The sequence below is a fragment of the Serinus canaria genome, chromosome W, assembly GCF_022539315.1.
Source record: "Serinus canaria isolate serCan28SL12 chromosome W, serCan2020, whole genome shotgun sequence".
NCBI classification, from domain to species: Eukaryota; Metazoa; Chordata; class Aves; order Passeriformes; family Fringillidae; genus Serinus; species Serinus canaria.
Window position 1 is genome coordinate 11,814,686 of NC_066342.1, and position 16,708 is coordinate 11,831,393.

The window sequence follows — 16,708 nt, forward strand, 5'->3', positions numbered from 1 at the left end:
TTCTCAAACTGGTTGGGGGAGGGGCCGTGTGGGTTTGCTTTTGGAGAAGCCCTTCTTGGGGATTCTCTCCCAAATTTGCCCTAAACCAGGACACAAGGGAATAAATAAGGACTGTGAGATCACTCAGCAATTACTGTCACAGGCAAAACAGATTTGACTTGAAGAGATTATTTAATTTATTGCCAATCAAATAATAGTAGACTCGTGAGAAATAAAAATACAACCCTTAAAACACCCTTTCCTTCTTCTCAGGCTCAACTTCACTCTCAAATTCTCTACCTCCTCCCCTCCAATCAGCTCAGGGAGGATGGGGGTTCATCACATCATCTCTGCTGCTCCTTTCTCTTCACTGTTCCCCTGCTCCAGCATGGGGTCCCACTCATGGGAGACAGTCCTCCACAAACTTCTCCAGCATGGGGTCCTTTCCACAGGGTGTAGTCCTTCAGGAACAGGCTGCTCCAGCCTGGGTCCCCAATAGGGTCAAAATCCTGCCAGAAAACCCACTCCAGTGTGAAGTCCTCTCCATAGGGCCAAAGGTCCTGTCAGGAGCCAGCTCCAGCATGGGCTTCCCACAGGGTCCCATCCTCCTTGGGGCACCTGCTCTGGCATGGGGTCTTCCACAGGCTACAGAGTAGATAGCTCCTTCACTGTGGCTGCAGGGGGACAACCTGCTTCACCATGGTCTTCACCACAGGCTGAAGCAGTCTGCTCCAGTCCCTAGTGGGCCTCCTCCCCCACCTTCTTTACTGACCTTGGTGTCTACAGTTTGCACAAATATTCTCAACTCTTTTTTGGCTGTTGTTCCATTTTTTTCCCCTTTCCAAATATGTTATCACAGAAGTTATCACCATTTCCAAATTGACTCAGCTTTGGACAGCAATGGGCACATCTTGGAACCAGCTGTCATTGGCTCTATGGGACATGAGGTAAGATTCTGGCATCTTCTCACAGAAGCCATGCTCATAGCCCTTCTTCTACCAAAAGCTGGCCATGCAAACCTAATACAGATGTAAATCCAAAAACCTCACTGACAAAGCAAGAGCAGTGTCACCAGGGAAGACACAGAGGGGTACATCTTTTTGGAAGGAGACCACAAGCTTTACAGGTATCAGTTTCCATCTTCACCTCTCTGCTCTCACCTCTACAACAGTCTCCATAAGCAGAGTGGTTACTGTAGTGGGGAGACCAGAAAAACAACACACATTAACACAACTGAAGAGATGATTTTATTCAGAAGTTTGGTCTAAATAGTTGTTTCTTTGCTGGCAAGACTTCTTGCCCTTTCAAGATTGTCTAGTACCAGACAGATTTGTTTGGATATTAATTGTGAGAAAATTGAAACAAGTAACACAACCGAATGCTCTCAGCAGTGACAGTAAAGAAGTTCAAGTTTTGTTTTCCAGCTTTTCTGATTAATCAGGAACCCAATTTCTTCATTTCAAACTGTCACATTTCTTACCTGGGAAGGAAAGCTGGACAACTGCTTTACCTGCACCCACAGAGGCAGCAGCTGCTGATCCACCTGCTGCTGTAAATGTCCTTCTTAGATAAGTTTTAATTTCAGTCCCACTAATAGAAGCTGGTGAAGCTCAATACTATGGGATACGTGCATGGCAGTCTGTCCTAGTCCTATTCATCATTCATCTCCACACCTCCTAGATACTTACCAGGTACATATTCTCTCAGCATCATTTTGTTTTAAGGAAAGGTAATTAATGTAGTTGAGAAACTCACAGACAACTCCAGGAGTTAACACTGGACCCAAATTACATGTTTTGGTCATATAAAGTTAACAACATAATAGAAAGAAATGTCATCTCCTTCAGGGTCCTGATGAGCTAAAACCTCCTACTGAAAAACTTAAACTGAGGAAATCAGCCAAGTCATTTTTCCCTGCCTAAGTTCTCAATGCTCCCAGCTCCATGCCGTAACACTAGTTTGGATCCCTAGATGTGGTTTTTGCACCACTGCAGCCATCTGCCTGGAGACCTCTGGTTGTTCTGCCCAACACACAGTGTGCACGTGTGCCTGCAGGAGCAGGCTGGATCCAGCAAGTCGTTCATTTGTTGAAGCCAAAGAGCATGAGAGATAGGAACCATGACACTGGGAGTTATATTGAGGATTTTGTTAGTTTTTCTTCAGCAGAATAAAAATTTTTAGTGAATTACTTTAAAGATTCCTCAAGACTGTTGATATTTTAAGTATTTAGAACTTTAACTATCAAAACCAACCCAAAAGCTGATTTCTAGTACTAGATGCTATTATGCAATTCTATAGCAGTGTGAGAAATGGAACTAATGCAGTGAGTATATCTCTTTTAAAGAAAGTGCTTGAAAGGAACCTCCTGCATCACACCGAGTATTATTCAAAACAAAAAGAGAACTGATTTTCTAGCAGAGCATTGCCTTAAATATCCCACAAACCTGGGGGGTTAAGAATACTAAGCTCCGGCTCCCTGCCTTCAGGTTCAAAAACCAACATAAGTTGCAGGTCCAGACAGAATTCACAACTTACCCGTTTCAAAGGGAATTTACAGATCACTCAGCATTGAACGCTCATGTCTGGCAGAAGTGTTGGATACATGGGTAAAAAACCCAAAAAGAATAGGCTGTCTCTTTATGCATAGCAACAGTTTCTGAAACAGTGTTTTACTAAGTTGCAGACTAATTTTGCCCCCAAAAAATAAAACTCCATTGCACTAAAGGTCAAATTTAACCAGTTAATCTAGACTGACACAATCAAGTAATTCAGTACAAGTAGACACCATTAAAGCAGCTTCAAAGAACCAAAGCATCCTAATTTCAGAACCAACAATGTTCTGTTCAACTCCAGTGCAATGGTGAGTGGGAGAAACCACCCCATCTCTACCTATGTACAATTCCAGTAGAGACTGGACAGTCTAAACTCTCTGTTGCCAAGCTGGAAAAAAGGAAACTTAGGAAAGGACACTTAAAAAATTTAATTTAAGAAAGAAAGTTTGCTTTCAGTGGAAAGAGAAATGCTGGAGTGATGCACATGGGCGGGCTTGCTCAGACATTCTCCCTTATATGCAAAAAGTCAAACTCCTTGCTGAGATTAGGTCACCCTGGTCTTGCTCTGTTGCATGATGAGAATCCAGGACTATGTTTTCAGCTGGCTCCTGCACGGGCCATCAAATCTTCCAAAGCTTTCTGCTGGTCATTGTTATGTAGTAATAAGACCTCATTAATGTCTTTTAGTTCAAAGCCCATTTCTTTAAATTGACTCATTAGTTGGAGAAGCTCTGTCATCTGAAAGACACAGACAGTCCATTATTTGCAAGAGAAAAGAGGATCAGTGCTCAGTGGAAGTTTAGCACACAGCCAGTCTTCAGTGACTGGGCACCCCATAGGGTGGATTTCTACACCCCAAGTACAGCCCATTCCAATGGTTGGAGAAAGTCTGCTCACACCACGGATGGCAGAGCTCTGGGTGCAGTAGCCCAAGGAGCCTCACCTTCAGTTCCCTGGGTTTGCAGGCCTGCATTTACAAAATCCTCTTCATCAAAGGGCACCAAAGTTTTGTCTGCAGGGGCGTCTCTCCCAGTAGGAAATTTATCAGCCTGGCTTAACAGACTCAGATCAATGTCACCCTGCTCCCCCACATCTACTAACTACTGTTGCATCTGAATTTTTTTAAAGTTATGTTGACTTTGAGAACAGAAGAGTAGCCCTTGATATCAAATGGCTCTTCAGACCTAGGACAAACTTGTGGGATTAGCACAAATCCTATTGGACACACAGTTTACAATACTATCAACATAAACCACAAATCCTCCCCAAATTTAAAAAAAAATAAAGTAACAAGAAGTGAATGACTGATCAGACTTTTATGAATCCTCTGTGAATTACAGGACCTCTGCTCCACTTTGGGGGAAGGGATGCCAAATGATGACAAAATCAAACCAAAATCAAATTGGTTGAGATGGACAATCAGGAGATTAGCCATTTGCAGTTTTGGGGTTAAGCCAGTAGCAAATTCATTTACTGAACTACATCACTGCTCCCGTCTTTACACTGTTGTTCTTTTGTTTGCAAGCTCATCACAAAGCCCAAGAAAGGCAAGAAAGCATATATATGACATCAGTACTGGCTGACATCATCTACCTGGACTTGTGCAAAGCATTTGACGCTGTCCCACATGACATCCTTGTCTCTAAACTGGAGAGACATGGATTTAAGGGGTGCATCACACGGTGCATAAGGAATTGGCTGGACGGTTGCACTCAAAGAGATGCAGCCAAGGGCTAAATGTCCAAGTGGAGACCAGTGATGAGTGGTGTTCTTCAAGGGTTGGTATTGGGACCAGTGATGTTTAACATCTTTGTTGGTGGCATGGACAGGGATTGAGTGCACCCTCAGTAGATGAGACCAAGCTGTGTGGTGCAGTTGACACACTAGAGGGAAGGGATGCCATCCAGAGGGACCTTGACAGGTGGGCCTGTACAAACTTCATGAAGTTCAACAAATCCAAGTGCAAGGTCCTGAACCTGGGTCAGGGCAAACACTGGGATCAATCCAGGCTGGGGGATAAATATATTGAGAGCCGCTCTGCTGAGAAGGACTTGGGGGTGCTAGTATATAAGAGGCTGGACATAACCCAGCAATGTGCACTTGCACCCCAGAAAGCCAAGTGTATCCTGGGTTGCATCAAAAGCAGTGTGAGCAGCAGGTCAAGGGAGGTGATTCTCCCGCTCTGCTCTGGTGAAACTCCATCCGGAGTACTGCATCCAGATCTAGGGTCCCAAGCACAAGAAAGATGTGGACCTGTTGGAACGAGTCCAGAGGAGGCCATGAAAATAATCAGAGGGGTGGAGCATCTCTCCTATAAAGACAGGCTGAAAGTTGGGATTGCTCAGCCTTTAAAAGACAAGGCTCTGGAAAGACTTTGTAGTAGCCTTCAAATACCTAAAGGGGCTACAAGAGAGCTGGAAAATTATTATTTACAAGGGCATGGAGTGATAGGACAAGGGGGGATGGCTTTCAGCTGAAAGAGGGTAGGTTTGTGTTAGATATTAGGAAGAAATGTTTTACTGTGAAGGTGGTCAGACACTGGAACAGGTTGCCAAGAAAAGTTAGGGCTTTGAGCACCTTCCAGATGTCCCTGCCTATGGGGGAAGGGGGAGTGGCTTGAACTAGATGATCTTTATGGTCCCTTCCAACTCAAACCATTCTATGTCTGGGGGGTTGGGTTGCACCTCTAAAGATTTCATAAAATAACTGGGCACACAACAGACAGCCAAACTTTAAAAGATCCTGCTGTCTTCTGAGCTGGCTACTTGCTCCTGTCTCTGTACTTTTGGTGTTTGTAAAACAGCCAAACAATTAAAAAATTTCACAGCCAGGGGAGGCTGGCAGGTTTTGAATAATAATTTGCTGCTTCTGAAATTAACTGTTTCTGTACCAAGCACCTTGCCCACAAGAGAACTCTGGGTTCAAAACATTGCAACCAGAATAAGCAGGGTCTTGAAAAAATCCTGTCTCCATAAAAATGCACGCAAGTGAGAATGATAAAGGAACATGGTATAATTCTAATGCTTTAACACAGTCACTTTATCACAACAGGAATGCCCTTCAGCAGTCAGTTTTGGAAACAAGGCGGCATTACCACAAAAGCCAGAATTACATCAGCCAGAGGAACTGCACATTGTCTCTATTCCTGTACACATTGCGTCCTCACCTTCTCCTCTGAACACTGGTACATTTCCAAAGCTGATTCAACAAGAAGTGGATCAAAGCCCTTCTCACAAAGCTGTCCATGTACGAACAGGTAATCCAAAACCTGTGGGGAATGAAGAGAAGAAACTAAGCTTGGAGAGCAGCATATGCAACACATGGCTGAATACTATCTTTGTACATGCAGAGGGGCTCAGCATGACTTTACCCCAGGCTTCACCAGGGACTCAGATAAAAATCTTCCTAGTAGATCTGAGACAGTCTTTATGCAAGAACTTGTTCAGAGAAAGCAGATGAACCCTTTTGTCCTCCTGTGTTCTCCCACCAGCTCTGAACATCATCTGCTCTAGTCAAAACAGTCTCACAAGCCAATTTTTAGAAGTTTAATTGTGTTTTTTATACTACAAGTTTTTAAGATGAAACTGTAGATTCAACAGTCAAGATGTCTCAGCTTTTAGCTTCCTCTCAGCCAGTCACAAGAGCTGATGCAATCTGAAAGCATTCAGCCTTTAAAGACCAACTCAGCATACGAGTGAGTGAGCTGCAAATCCCAGCTAATGTGCACAGAAACCACTGCCAAATTTCTTGTCTGATAGGTAATGCTAGGTCCACAAAATAACACAGCTTGCAAATACAGCAGGATTTAAAACCACCATCCTAAGGGACATTTTTTTCATTTGATACTACAGTTCACTCCAGCACACAGCTTAAATCACTCTTGATATGTAGATAGTGGGCAAGCAGATCAGCTCCGCAAGGAGTCACTGGGATGCTCCTCCTCCCCAGGCAACAGGCACAGTCCTGCCAGGCAATGTTCTGCCCACAGTTCACCAAGGGTTTCCCACACAGAAAGTTTGGCCACACTCTTCCTGCATTAAAATGTTTGAAGTGGATTGTCGTGGTTTGAGAGAAAATGAGGTTTTTTTGGGATGGTGTGGTCACACCAATTGGTGTTCAGATTTTAATATTGGCACCTGGTTTGTCCACTGAGGGCATGGATACGCCTCTGAGAACACAGGGGTTAAAAGCTGTGAACTCCCAGAGGAAACTCTCTTTGGGTTCCGGTCCTGGAAGAGAACAGACCTTCCCCTGCCTAGCTCGGAGCTGGGCAGGGGGAGGGGAGCCATGCGGCCGGAGGGAGGTAGGCCAGGCCTGGGCCGAAGGGTGGAGAAGCACTGCGAGGCTTCGGGCAGCCATCCCCCATTTGCCGCCCCCCCCCCCCCCCCCCCCGCAGGGAGAGAGCGAGAGAGAGCAGCCTTTGCCTGTGATAGCGTGGCTGGCGTGAAGGAGAAGGGGGGGGCGGTGCCCGGCAGGGCAGCCAGCTGTGGGAGTTCATGAACCGAACTGGCAGAGCCTGGGACTTGTAACCCTTCTGGGGATGATGGAAACCTTGCAAATGCTGATTCCTCCTGAAGTTGATGAGATTAAGAGAAGTTGAGAAGAATCCTAGGTGGGAGGAGATGATGGAGTGGCCTTTGGCTGGACTTTTCTTGAATAGCCATGGCAGAACCCTTGAGTTCCTGTGACACAGAGACTGCATTCTAGGGGGAGGCAATGGCTCAGAGCCAGGAGAGTACAGTGATGTGAAAGTGTGTGAACAGAGACAACGGGTGAGGAGGGTGGTGGTGGTGCCCTCCGTCTTCGAAGAAGAAGAAGAGGAAGATGATCTCTGTTCAAGAGACCCCTCAGCCCCAGGGGGTGAAATTTGGGGGGGACAGGTGTCCCAAAAGGAGAGGGACTGTGCTCTTTTTGGAACTGGACAAAGCATCCTTAAAAGGGAAAAACCCTAGAAGCAGCTCGGGTCCATGTGCAGTGGTGAGAGCACTGGACATGGAAGGAAGAGGTCACGATGGCGAATGTTCTCCGGACGGTGCCACACGTGACACGGAAACACGAGAAGTTTTGACTTTTTCCTGGGGAAGTCTGTGGTGCAAGAGGGACTCCTCTCTTCTCGAGGAATTGAGAATTGATTATCTAAAGGGTGGTGATGGACTTAGAGCGGGTGATCTAAGGGGTGGTAACAGAATTGGAAATTTGGTGGGGGGAGGAGGAGGAAATTTGGAAGGTTTTCATCCTGTGTTCTGTGTGTTTTTCCTTGTAGTTTTAGGTTAATAAAGTTCTTTTTTCTTTCAATCTTAAGTTGGAGCCTGCTCTGCTCTGTCTCTGATCACATCTCACAGTAGATACCAGGGAAAGAGGTATTCTCATGGGGGCACTGGCATTGCGCCAGGCTCAAACCATGACATGGATCCAAGACACAGAGCCATACTTCACCCTGCAGCACTTAATGTTAAATGACCTGGATTTAACAAGTGTTTGAGGCAACACAATGAGGCAGGAAGCAACACAGCACACTTAAAGAAAGTTGGTCAGTCATGCCTTGCAAGAGGCTTTCAGGGATGCTGTAAGCCTGCAGGGGCAAAATCCCTCTCTACAAGTAGAGACATCAGCATTGCAACCCATGCTCAGAACAAGGGAAGTTGGCTGGTTTTTTGTCACATGGCACTAAGCATGGCATAGAGCCATGCTAAGCTTCCTTTTGATGGTTTTGTGGCTTCTGGGAAAGCCCAGTACCTCTCCCAGCTTGATATGGAGCTAAGGGCCCATTCCAAGCTCAGTGCAGCTCTTACCCAGCACCCACAGGTGTGCTTGACTCAGTTTCTCATCAGAAACAAGTGTGGACACTCTTTTCTTTGGTTTTGGGAGCCTTTATTACCAGCTGACAATTACTCTAGTGGTTAACACCACAGCAGTTACAGGCTGCAACCCCTTTTTAGAATAAATATATTCCCCCTATACATTTTGCAAACCTAGGTTTGTTTCTCAGCAGTATCAGCATCCAATCAAAGGTTTCTTCCCCACTCCACAAGCTCTTACCTGGTCTATGTTCTGCCCCTTCTTCTTCATGGCTTTCAGGACGTCCTCAGGCGCGTATCCCATGTTGACAACTGTCTCTATGCACTGCCTCTCACTAGCAGAGAGGGCCTGCTGTAGTTCAGGAGCGGGGTCACCTGACTGCTTCTGCTTTGTCCAGCTGATATTATTGGGCACTTTAGACACCGGGAAATTTTGGTGTGTTACCTAAAGGGGAAAATCCAGAGCCTGAGGTGATGGTCATCTGCGTCCCCTCATCCTGTTTCTGGCTAGTGCAGAACCAGGATACCCCATATAATTAATCCAAGAGGCTTTCTAGACTGCCCTTGGGAAGTTACTCACTGTTCGGATGAAACCAAGCAGTGCACAGTCTGATTCCCACCGTACTTTTTTAATCCTCAAAACAGCAACCAGCAACTCAGATTCTTTCCAATATATCCTCTCCCACTAGTGGATGAAAACCTTTCAGTGCCCAACCATATGATATAGTCAACCCTGTACCTCAACAGAAGCATGCAGATTGCTTCCTTTACCCCCAGTTTACTCATCACGTATGGTTTTTCTGTACTCAAAGGAACACTACTTCTGGCGATTTTCAGAAACATGATGAAATGCAAGCACACAGGTATTTGGGAACTTACCGTAAGTATTTTTGTTTCCTTGTAGTCTGGGTGCACCTGTTGGACAACACACAAATAAGATGACTATAAACATTATGCACCAGTGAACAGAATTTGCTACAGCTGGGGAGGAAGGGTTTTATGGGAGAGATCTGGGAATAAGTCTACTATACTAGGGAGATTTGTGGTCTGATCAGGTTTCCACATGTGAGATGCAGACATTACACAGTTATGTGAAGTTATAGAATACACATCATAAGGATAATTTCTTCTTTCATCACTCTATAAAAACAGATTATATATCAAGAAGGATGTGTCCCCTCTCATAATAATTGTAAGCTTTTTTATTCTGTCACTGTGACTTACGTGTTCACAAAGCTCAGTGTAACACGCTGGCTGAATGATAGTGATAATTTTAAAATCATTGCCTAGAGACTTTCCTTAATATTTTTTGACCATGAGGAGTAAGAGAAACACATACCTCTTTTCTACTTTCAAAGCACTTCATTTCATACACCTGTGATGGATGCACTCAACCCCCCTTAACTAAACCTGCAGTAGTTTGATACAGGCTCCAAAGGAGGTAAAGGTCTGAGCTGTAGTTCTATGAAACTCAAAGGAGCAGAAAGCATTGATGCATATGAGCTTGGAACATGATTTTGCAATTACCACATGAATTGTGTGTGATTTTTCCAAGATGCATTTATCAAGGACCAAAGAAAGTTGTGGGTTTAAGAAGTCTCATGCATACTTTTCCCATCATATGCAATTTGACAATGAGCCAAACACTTTATCCCATAAATATGACAGTCTAAGTGAGCCACCTTTGAGCTCTCCCTGCTAGGCAGTGTGGCTGCAGGGCAGTTGTCTCCTCTTGAGCTGGGACACCTCTCAAGGTTGCTCCTGGAGGCAAAGACACTTTTTATCAACAACAGATCTTTGGACAAGTCCAATTTGAGTTCTCTCTAAATTACAACTGGACTGCACACCAGTGACTCTCCCCTTGAGCTGGGATGTCTCTCAGTTTTTTATATTCTTTACCTGAGGTGGAGATACCCTTTATTTCACAACAGATCCTTGGCAAGTGACTGATAGCATGCTGAATTAATACTAATGAAATCCATGTAGCTAATTCCATTAGACATAAACCATTGTCCAAGCCTGATACTAAAATTGGACCTAGTTGCACCTAAGCTCTGTCAGGAGTTTAGAAACCAAGGGGGTCCACTATGAACCTTGTGACTCAACAGGAGGGTCTATCTTACCCTTTTGCATCTTTGGTCTCTGTGTAAATGATTCTAAATAAATTCTAATTTTATTTTCTTTTGTATATTTCATCCATGTAGTAAGTAATAGAGTGAACCTTGCCATCAAACTTTGTTAAATGGCACTTTTAGAAATTCATATTAAAACCACTTTTGCTAATACTTTTGCTGGTGATTCTTTAAGTGACCTAAATCACTTATCCACACCACCACCATATACGAGCAAAATGGCACACTGGCTAAAAAGAGCATGCAATTTTTCTACCAGTGCCCAAAACTTGGTCCCATTCTCAGTATACCAACAAGGCTGGATAATGTTCCTTGCTGTACACCTGCTCCATTTCTGCAAAACCAGGCTGCCAGAGGGTAGAACCAACCCTCCACTTTATATTACTTTACCCAAGATAACAGCAGTGCAAAATCAGAACTCTGCCCTTTTCAAGTAATCCATTTCAAAGTCTTCCTGCATTTTAAATCAAATTTTAAGACTGCAAGAAATTACTTTGGACCAAGGGCCTATGTTTATTGCCTTTCCTTAATATCTTTTTAAGCCAACATAGATTGCTTGAAAGCTTGTCTACATCTTTCAGAAAAGCCTTCTTTGGGCCCAAACTGAAAAAAGCAAACAAACAAACAAAAACCCCAAACAAACCAAAAAACCAACACAACGAAAAACCCCCTATTCATAGAAAAACAATTTTGAGACTATATGTTAGGATTTTGGCAAATTCTATCTATTGGGGGAGGGAAGGAGGGAATAAAAGGCGGGTGGGGAGGGGGGGAGGGAAAGCCTTGTTCTGCATTTCTACCTATTTTCATCTCCAGGGTAATAATTTATCTTCTAGGACACAAAGCCCGAGAAATCATGTTTGGTCTGATGGACTGGTTTGTGCAAGAACCTCTCCTCATGGTGGTAGAAGGGTCCAAAGCTCTTCACACACACCCTTCCTCCAGACACTTTTGCCAAAGCAAAAAGCACTAGAATATGGGATACACTGAAGTGAGGTTCTAGAGTAGCCCTGAAATCAGCTGGTTATCAAACTGAAGGATGCTTTGTTATGAATGCTGCAGCCAGGAAAACCAAGACTGCTTCTTAGACTAGACCTTCAAGACTCCAGGACCAACTCCTCTTTCTCAATGTATTTGAGCTTAACAACCTGTGTTTGAGGTCAGCGATTTCCAGTGGAGGAGGGAAACAGCTAAAGGAATTTTGGGGGACAAAGCTAGGACTGGTCATTCAGCAATCATGCCCCCTTACATCTCAAAACTTGCATTTCAGTGCCTTTCAAGAAGCAAACATACATTGCTTTCAGAATGTACTTGTACACTGTGCCTACTTTTAGGGACTTTATAGGCAGGGAGCCCTGTCTGCAGCTGGTGTGCCTGCATACATCATGCTACTGCAGCAATATATATTCTGAATGGTCTACCAGGAGCGCCCCATTCTCCAGCATCCAGATTTCTTTAAATTCATCATACTAATCAGGTCTCTGATCAGCTTTGTTTAATTCCAACCTGCTGACTTCACTAATCATTTCTCCCCTCTGCCAATGCTGCAAAAAGCAAACTAGTGAGCTTAAAAAAAAAAAAGCCCAAACAAAACCAAACAACCAAGACAAAAAAAAAACCAAAAAAACAACAAAAAACCACCATAAACACACTGAGGAGAAGGGACCACCCAGAACAGAATCAATGCAGTCTCAGAGAAATCACAAGTTTATTTCTATCCAAAGAACCCTAGATCAAATTCACTGGTAAAGCATAAACTCCAGTGGAGACTCCAAATCCAAAGTTACAGTTTCTAGTCTTTTGAGAAAAAAAATTCTATATAAAAGCCACTGGGAAATACACTGGGACATTTAATTGTTCTGAGGCTTTCTAAAAAGGACAGGCTTATTCTTGCGTAACCTTGAAGGGAGTCATGCCCCTTCTGCTCCCAGTAACAGAGATGACTGTGACTTCCTTCTATCATTTCCACATTCTGAAGACTTTTGTTACATTTACTTCAATTACAATTTCAAAAATTTTGTTACATTTACAAACCATGTCCAAGGAAGACCTGGACATGGCACTCAGTGCGCTGGTCTAGTTGACAAGGTGGTGATCAGTCAAAGGTTGGACTCAATGATCGTAAAGGTCTTTTCCAACCTAAATGATTCTGATTCAATTTCTTGCAACTCAGCTGTCCTTTTCCAGCCACTGGGACCATATTGTGGAAATATGAAACAAGCACATTCTGAAGTCTAGTTCTGTTGGCATACCTATTTCTTTGCTACTTCCAAAACAGAAACAGTTTCAAATGAAGATCTTGATTACTTCTCCTAATAAAACTAATTTTTTTTGTTTATCAGTTTGTATCTTTCCTTACAGTATTCTTGAGAATATACCTTCGCTCTTAGTCTTTAATAAGTTTTAATCCAGCATAGAGATTTGAATAGTCAAGAGTGAAAATGTGGTCATCTATTTGTAAGTGATCTTTCATATTAACCACTAGAGATGTGTCATACTTCAAGTTTTCACCACTGAGCTACATACGAGGATAGTCACCTCTCAAACCTCTGATCTGTAACAGTGAGCAGTTGCTCAGCATGCTGCTGTTTCTGCCAAAGTTTACTGTATTAAATTTGTTCTAGTAATCAATAAACAGCTGTTCTCCTGTGCTGAAAAATACACTAGTTGTCAGAATACTGTAATTCACAATCAATAATGCATTTACCTAAGTCTGAAAAGAGATGAGAGAACAGGAGAGCAGCAGTGTCACTTGTTTCAGAGCACATGGTGTCACAACACCCTGTAATATGTCAGTAAGGCCATGGAACCACTGAAACATCATTTACATTGGACAGAAATAGCCAGATTATTTTAGAGCCATCTAGAGGATTTGACCATACAGCTTTCACTAGGCTTCATGAGTACTGGTGTTCAGATCTTAGGTTCTTTGGGGAGAAAAAATAACAAGCTTACTGATGTGCTGTTTTTGGCTGGGCTTGTTAGCTTTCTTCACAGTACCTAGTATAAGGTTCTGTGCTGGAAAGACTATTGATAACATAGAGGGGGTTTTTATTATTACTGTTGAGCAGGGTTTGCACAGTGTCAAGGCCTTTTCTGCTTCTTGTACCGCCCTGCCAGTGAGGTGGATGGGGATGCACAAGAAGTTGTGAGGAGACACAGCTAGGACATCTAACTATAACTGACAAAAGGGATATTCCATATCCTATGACATCATACTCAGTACATACCCTATGACATCATACTCAGTATATAAAGACAGGGGAAGAAGGATAAAAGGGGGAGACATTTGGAGTGATGGCATTTATATTCCCAAGTAATTATGTGTCATTTCACAGCTGTAAAACAGCTGAACACCTGCCTGCCCATGGGGAGTAGTGAATTAATTCCTTGTGCTGCTTGGCTTGTGCACACAGCTTTTGCTTTCCCTAGTAAACTGTCTATCTCAACTCACAAGTTTTCTAGCTTTCACCCTTGCAATTCTCTCCACAATCCCACTGGCAGGGGAATGAGCAAATGGCTGTGTGGGGCTTGGTTACTGGTTGGAGTTAAACCACAACAGTCCTTTTTGGCACTCAACATGGGGATCAAAGGGTTCAAGATAGCAGATTCGATTGGAATGCGCTAGGACAAATTTATAGCTGTTAGTGCTGTTTATTAATTGGCAGGCTCCTGCGCTTGCCATGGGCTTCCTTGCCTGACTGTTTTAGAGTCTAGTGCTCACTAGTGGCTGGTTTTTGCTTCCTCTGCTTGCTGTAGTGCTGTGCTACTCATCACCTCACTGTATTGTGCCTGGGAGTGTTTAGATAACAGCAATGGTGATATGCCTGGGCTAGCAGATTGCCAGGGCACTGCTGCTGTAATGGACAGGCTGGAACTCCAGTGTGAACTCGAGCTGAAGGGACTGTGACCTATGGATGAGTCTACACAGGAGCAGAGATCCACCTGCAGCCTGTGGAGGAGACTCACACAGGAGCATGTGGATACCCAAAGGAGACTGTGATCCCATGAGAAGCCAGCGCTGGAGCAGGCTCCTGGCAGGACCTGTGGAGAGAATAGCCCATACTGGAGCAGGTTTGCTGGCAGGATTTGTGAGCCCATGAGGGACCCACACTGGAGCAGTTTGTGAAGAACTGCAGCCCATGAGAAGGACCCATATTGGAGAAGTTTGTGGAGGACTGTCTCCCATGGGAGGGACCCCATGCTGGAGCAGAGGAAACAAGGATTCCTTGCAGTCTGTGGTGCAGACCATGGTGAGGAAGCTGTCTCCCTGTAGCCATAGAGGACTATGATGGGGACTAATAATGGTGGACTCTAGCAGGAAACCCCTTGTTTCAGCCAGGCTGGAAACAAGGGGAATTCATTGCAATGTTAAAAGCTATAACCTGGCCCAAAAGGACCAGGGGTAGAGATTGTAATGGATATACTTTTAAATTGTTGCCAGACATTATTTGAATTGTATGTTACAGGAATCACTATAACAGTGTCATGGTTTAAGTCCAGCTGGAAATTAAACACCATGCAGCCACTCGCTCAACCCCCCCCCCCATTCTGCCCCAGTGGAATGGGGCAAAGAATCAAAGTAAAACTTGTAACTTGAGAAAAGAACAGTTTAATTATTGAAAATAAAGTAAAATACAGCAATAGCAAATGATGATAATGATAATAAAAAGGGAAAAAACAAGTGATGCAAAATGCAATTACTCAACACCTGCTGACCAATGCCAGACACCCCCACCCCCACCCCCCCACCCTGCCCTTCCTTCCTGAATCCAGATTGGCCGCCCTTCTGGGTAACTCCCTGCAGTTCATATACTAAGCATGACATTCTAAGGTTTGGAATATCCCTTTGGTCAGTTTGAGTTACCTGCCCCAGCTACGCTCCATCCCAGTTTCTTTTGTGAATCTCCTTATCGGCAGAGCATGAGACAAGGAAAAAAGAAGTCCTTGACTAAGGATAAACATGACTTAGCAAAAAACTAAAACACTTCTGTGTTATCAACACCATTCTCATTCTGAATCCAAAACACAGCACTGTAACAGCTACTGAGAAGAAATTAACTCTACTCCAGCTGAAACCAGGAGAAACAGAAACCACATGAACCAATGGAGAAGAGAAGCCTTAAAAGCAGGAGTGTCCTGACCTGCAGACTAAGGGAATGATATTTGTGTATTATAACAAAGAATAGGAAGGAGTGGGGTGGTTAATGAGCTTGTATTGGATAGTGTAGGACGTACACATTATGTAAACACTGTGGAATTATCTTAGGCTAGAAATGCAAGATGTGGCTGGGGGTGTGTATTCCATTGCCTTCTGTTAGAGGTGGGGCAGTTATCTTCTGTTAATTGAGCCACCTGTTAAAACCAGGTGGGGCAGTTTTCTTTATCTCTTCCACAACCAGTCCTCCCTCTGGGGAAATATCTTCTGTTAATGGGCCATTGAGTCTCACTGCATGACTGATAAAATTACATCATCCCATTGTATGATGCTCTGTCCAGAGGGAGGAGCCAAGCATTGCTACATGGATATAATCTGAGATTTGGAACACCACAGGCAGGCTTTTCCTACTGGATTCCCAGAGGAAGACCAGGCCCATCTACACCACCACTGGATCTCCAGAGAAAAACTACACCCTTCTACAAGATCACTGCTTCAACAGAACCACATCTGTCACTCCAGGAGGACTGCAGCCACCATTTAATTGGACTGCTTCCACCACCCTCACCAACAGCGTGTCAGGTCATATTCTGACTCTGTCAGTATTGTTTCGTATTACTGCATTTTAATTTAATTTAATTTTATTTTTATTTCCTAGAAAAGAACTGTTATTCCTACACCCATATCTTTGCCTGAGAGCCCCTTAATTTCAAAATTATAATAATTCAGAGGGAGGGGATTTACATTCTCTATTTCAAGGAAGTCTCCTGCCTTTCTTCACAGACACCTGTGTTTTCACACCAAAACAGGAATAAGGGGTGGAATGTGCTGGTTTTCAGAGAGGTAGAGTTAATTTTCTTCACAGGAGCTAGTATGGACTAGTATGTTTTGGATTTGTGCAGGAAACAATGTTGATAACATAGAAATGTTTTTGTTATTGCTGAATAGCATTTGCACAGCATCAAGGCCTTTTTTGCTTGTCTGCTTCTGATTGTCTCTCCAATCCTGCTGGCAGGGGAGTGATCCGAGTGCCTGCCTGGAGCTTGGTTGCTAGCTGGGGTCTACCCTCAACACTTACTCAAATTTCTG

The 16,708-nt window shown here is 43.8% G+C and overlaps 1 protein-coding gene across 5 annotated transcripts in view; it reads right to left on the reverse strand.

Annotated features, from left to right (window-relative positions):
* Positions 1 to 208: 208 nt before the first annotated feature.
* Positions 209 to 16,708, reverse strand: part of LOC103824730 (ubiquitin-associated protein 1-like) — a 90,867-nt gene continuing 74,367 nt past the window's right edge. For all 5 annotated transcript variants that reach the window (XM_050986348.1, XM_050986344.1, XM_050986347.1 and 2 more), the window contains 4 exons: positions 9,209 to 9,244; positions 8,571 to 8,774; positions 5,698 to 5,799; positions 209 to 3,269 (listed from right to left, as the gene is read on the reverse strand). In XM_050986348.1, the coding sequence (XP_050842305.1) occupies positions 3,129 to 3,269; positions 5,698 to 5,799; positions 8,571 to 8,774; positions 9,209 to 9,244 (483 nt within the window). In that variant the 3' untranslated portion in view covers positions 209 to 3,128. The remainder of the gene's footprint in view (positions 3,270 to 5,697; positions 5,800 to 8,570; positions 8,775 to 9,208; positions 9,245 to 16,708) is intronic.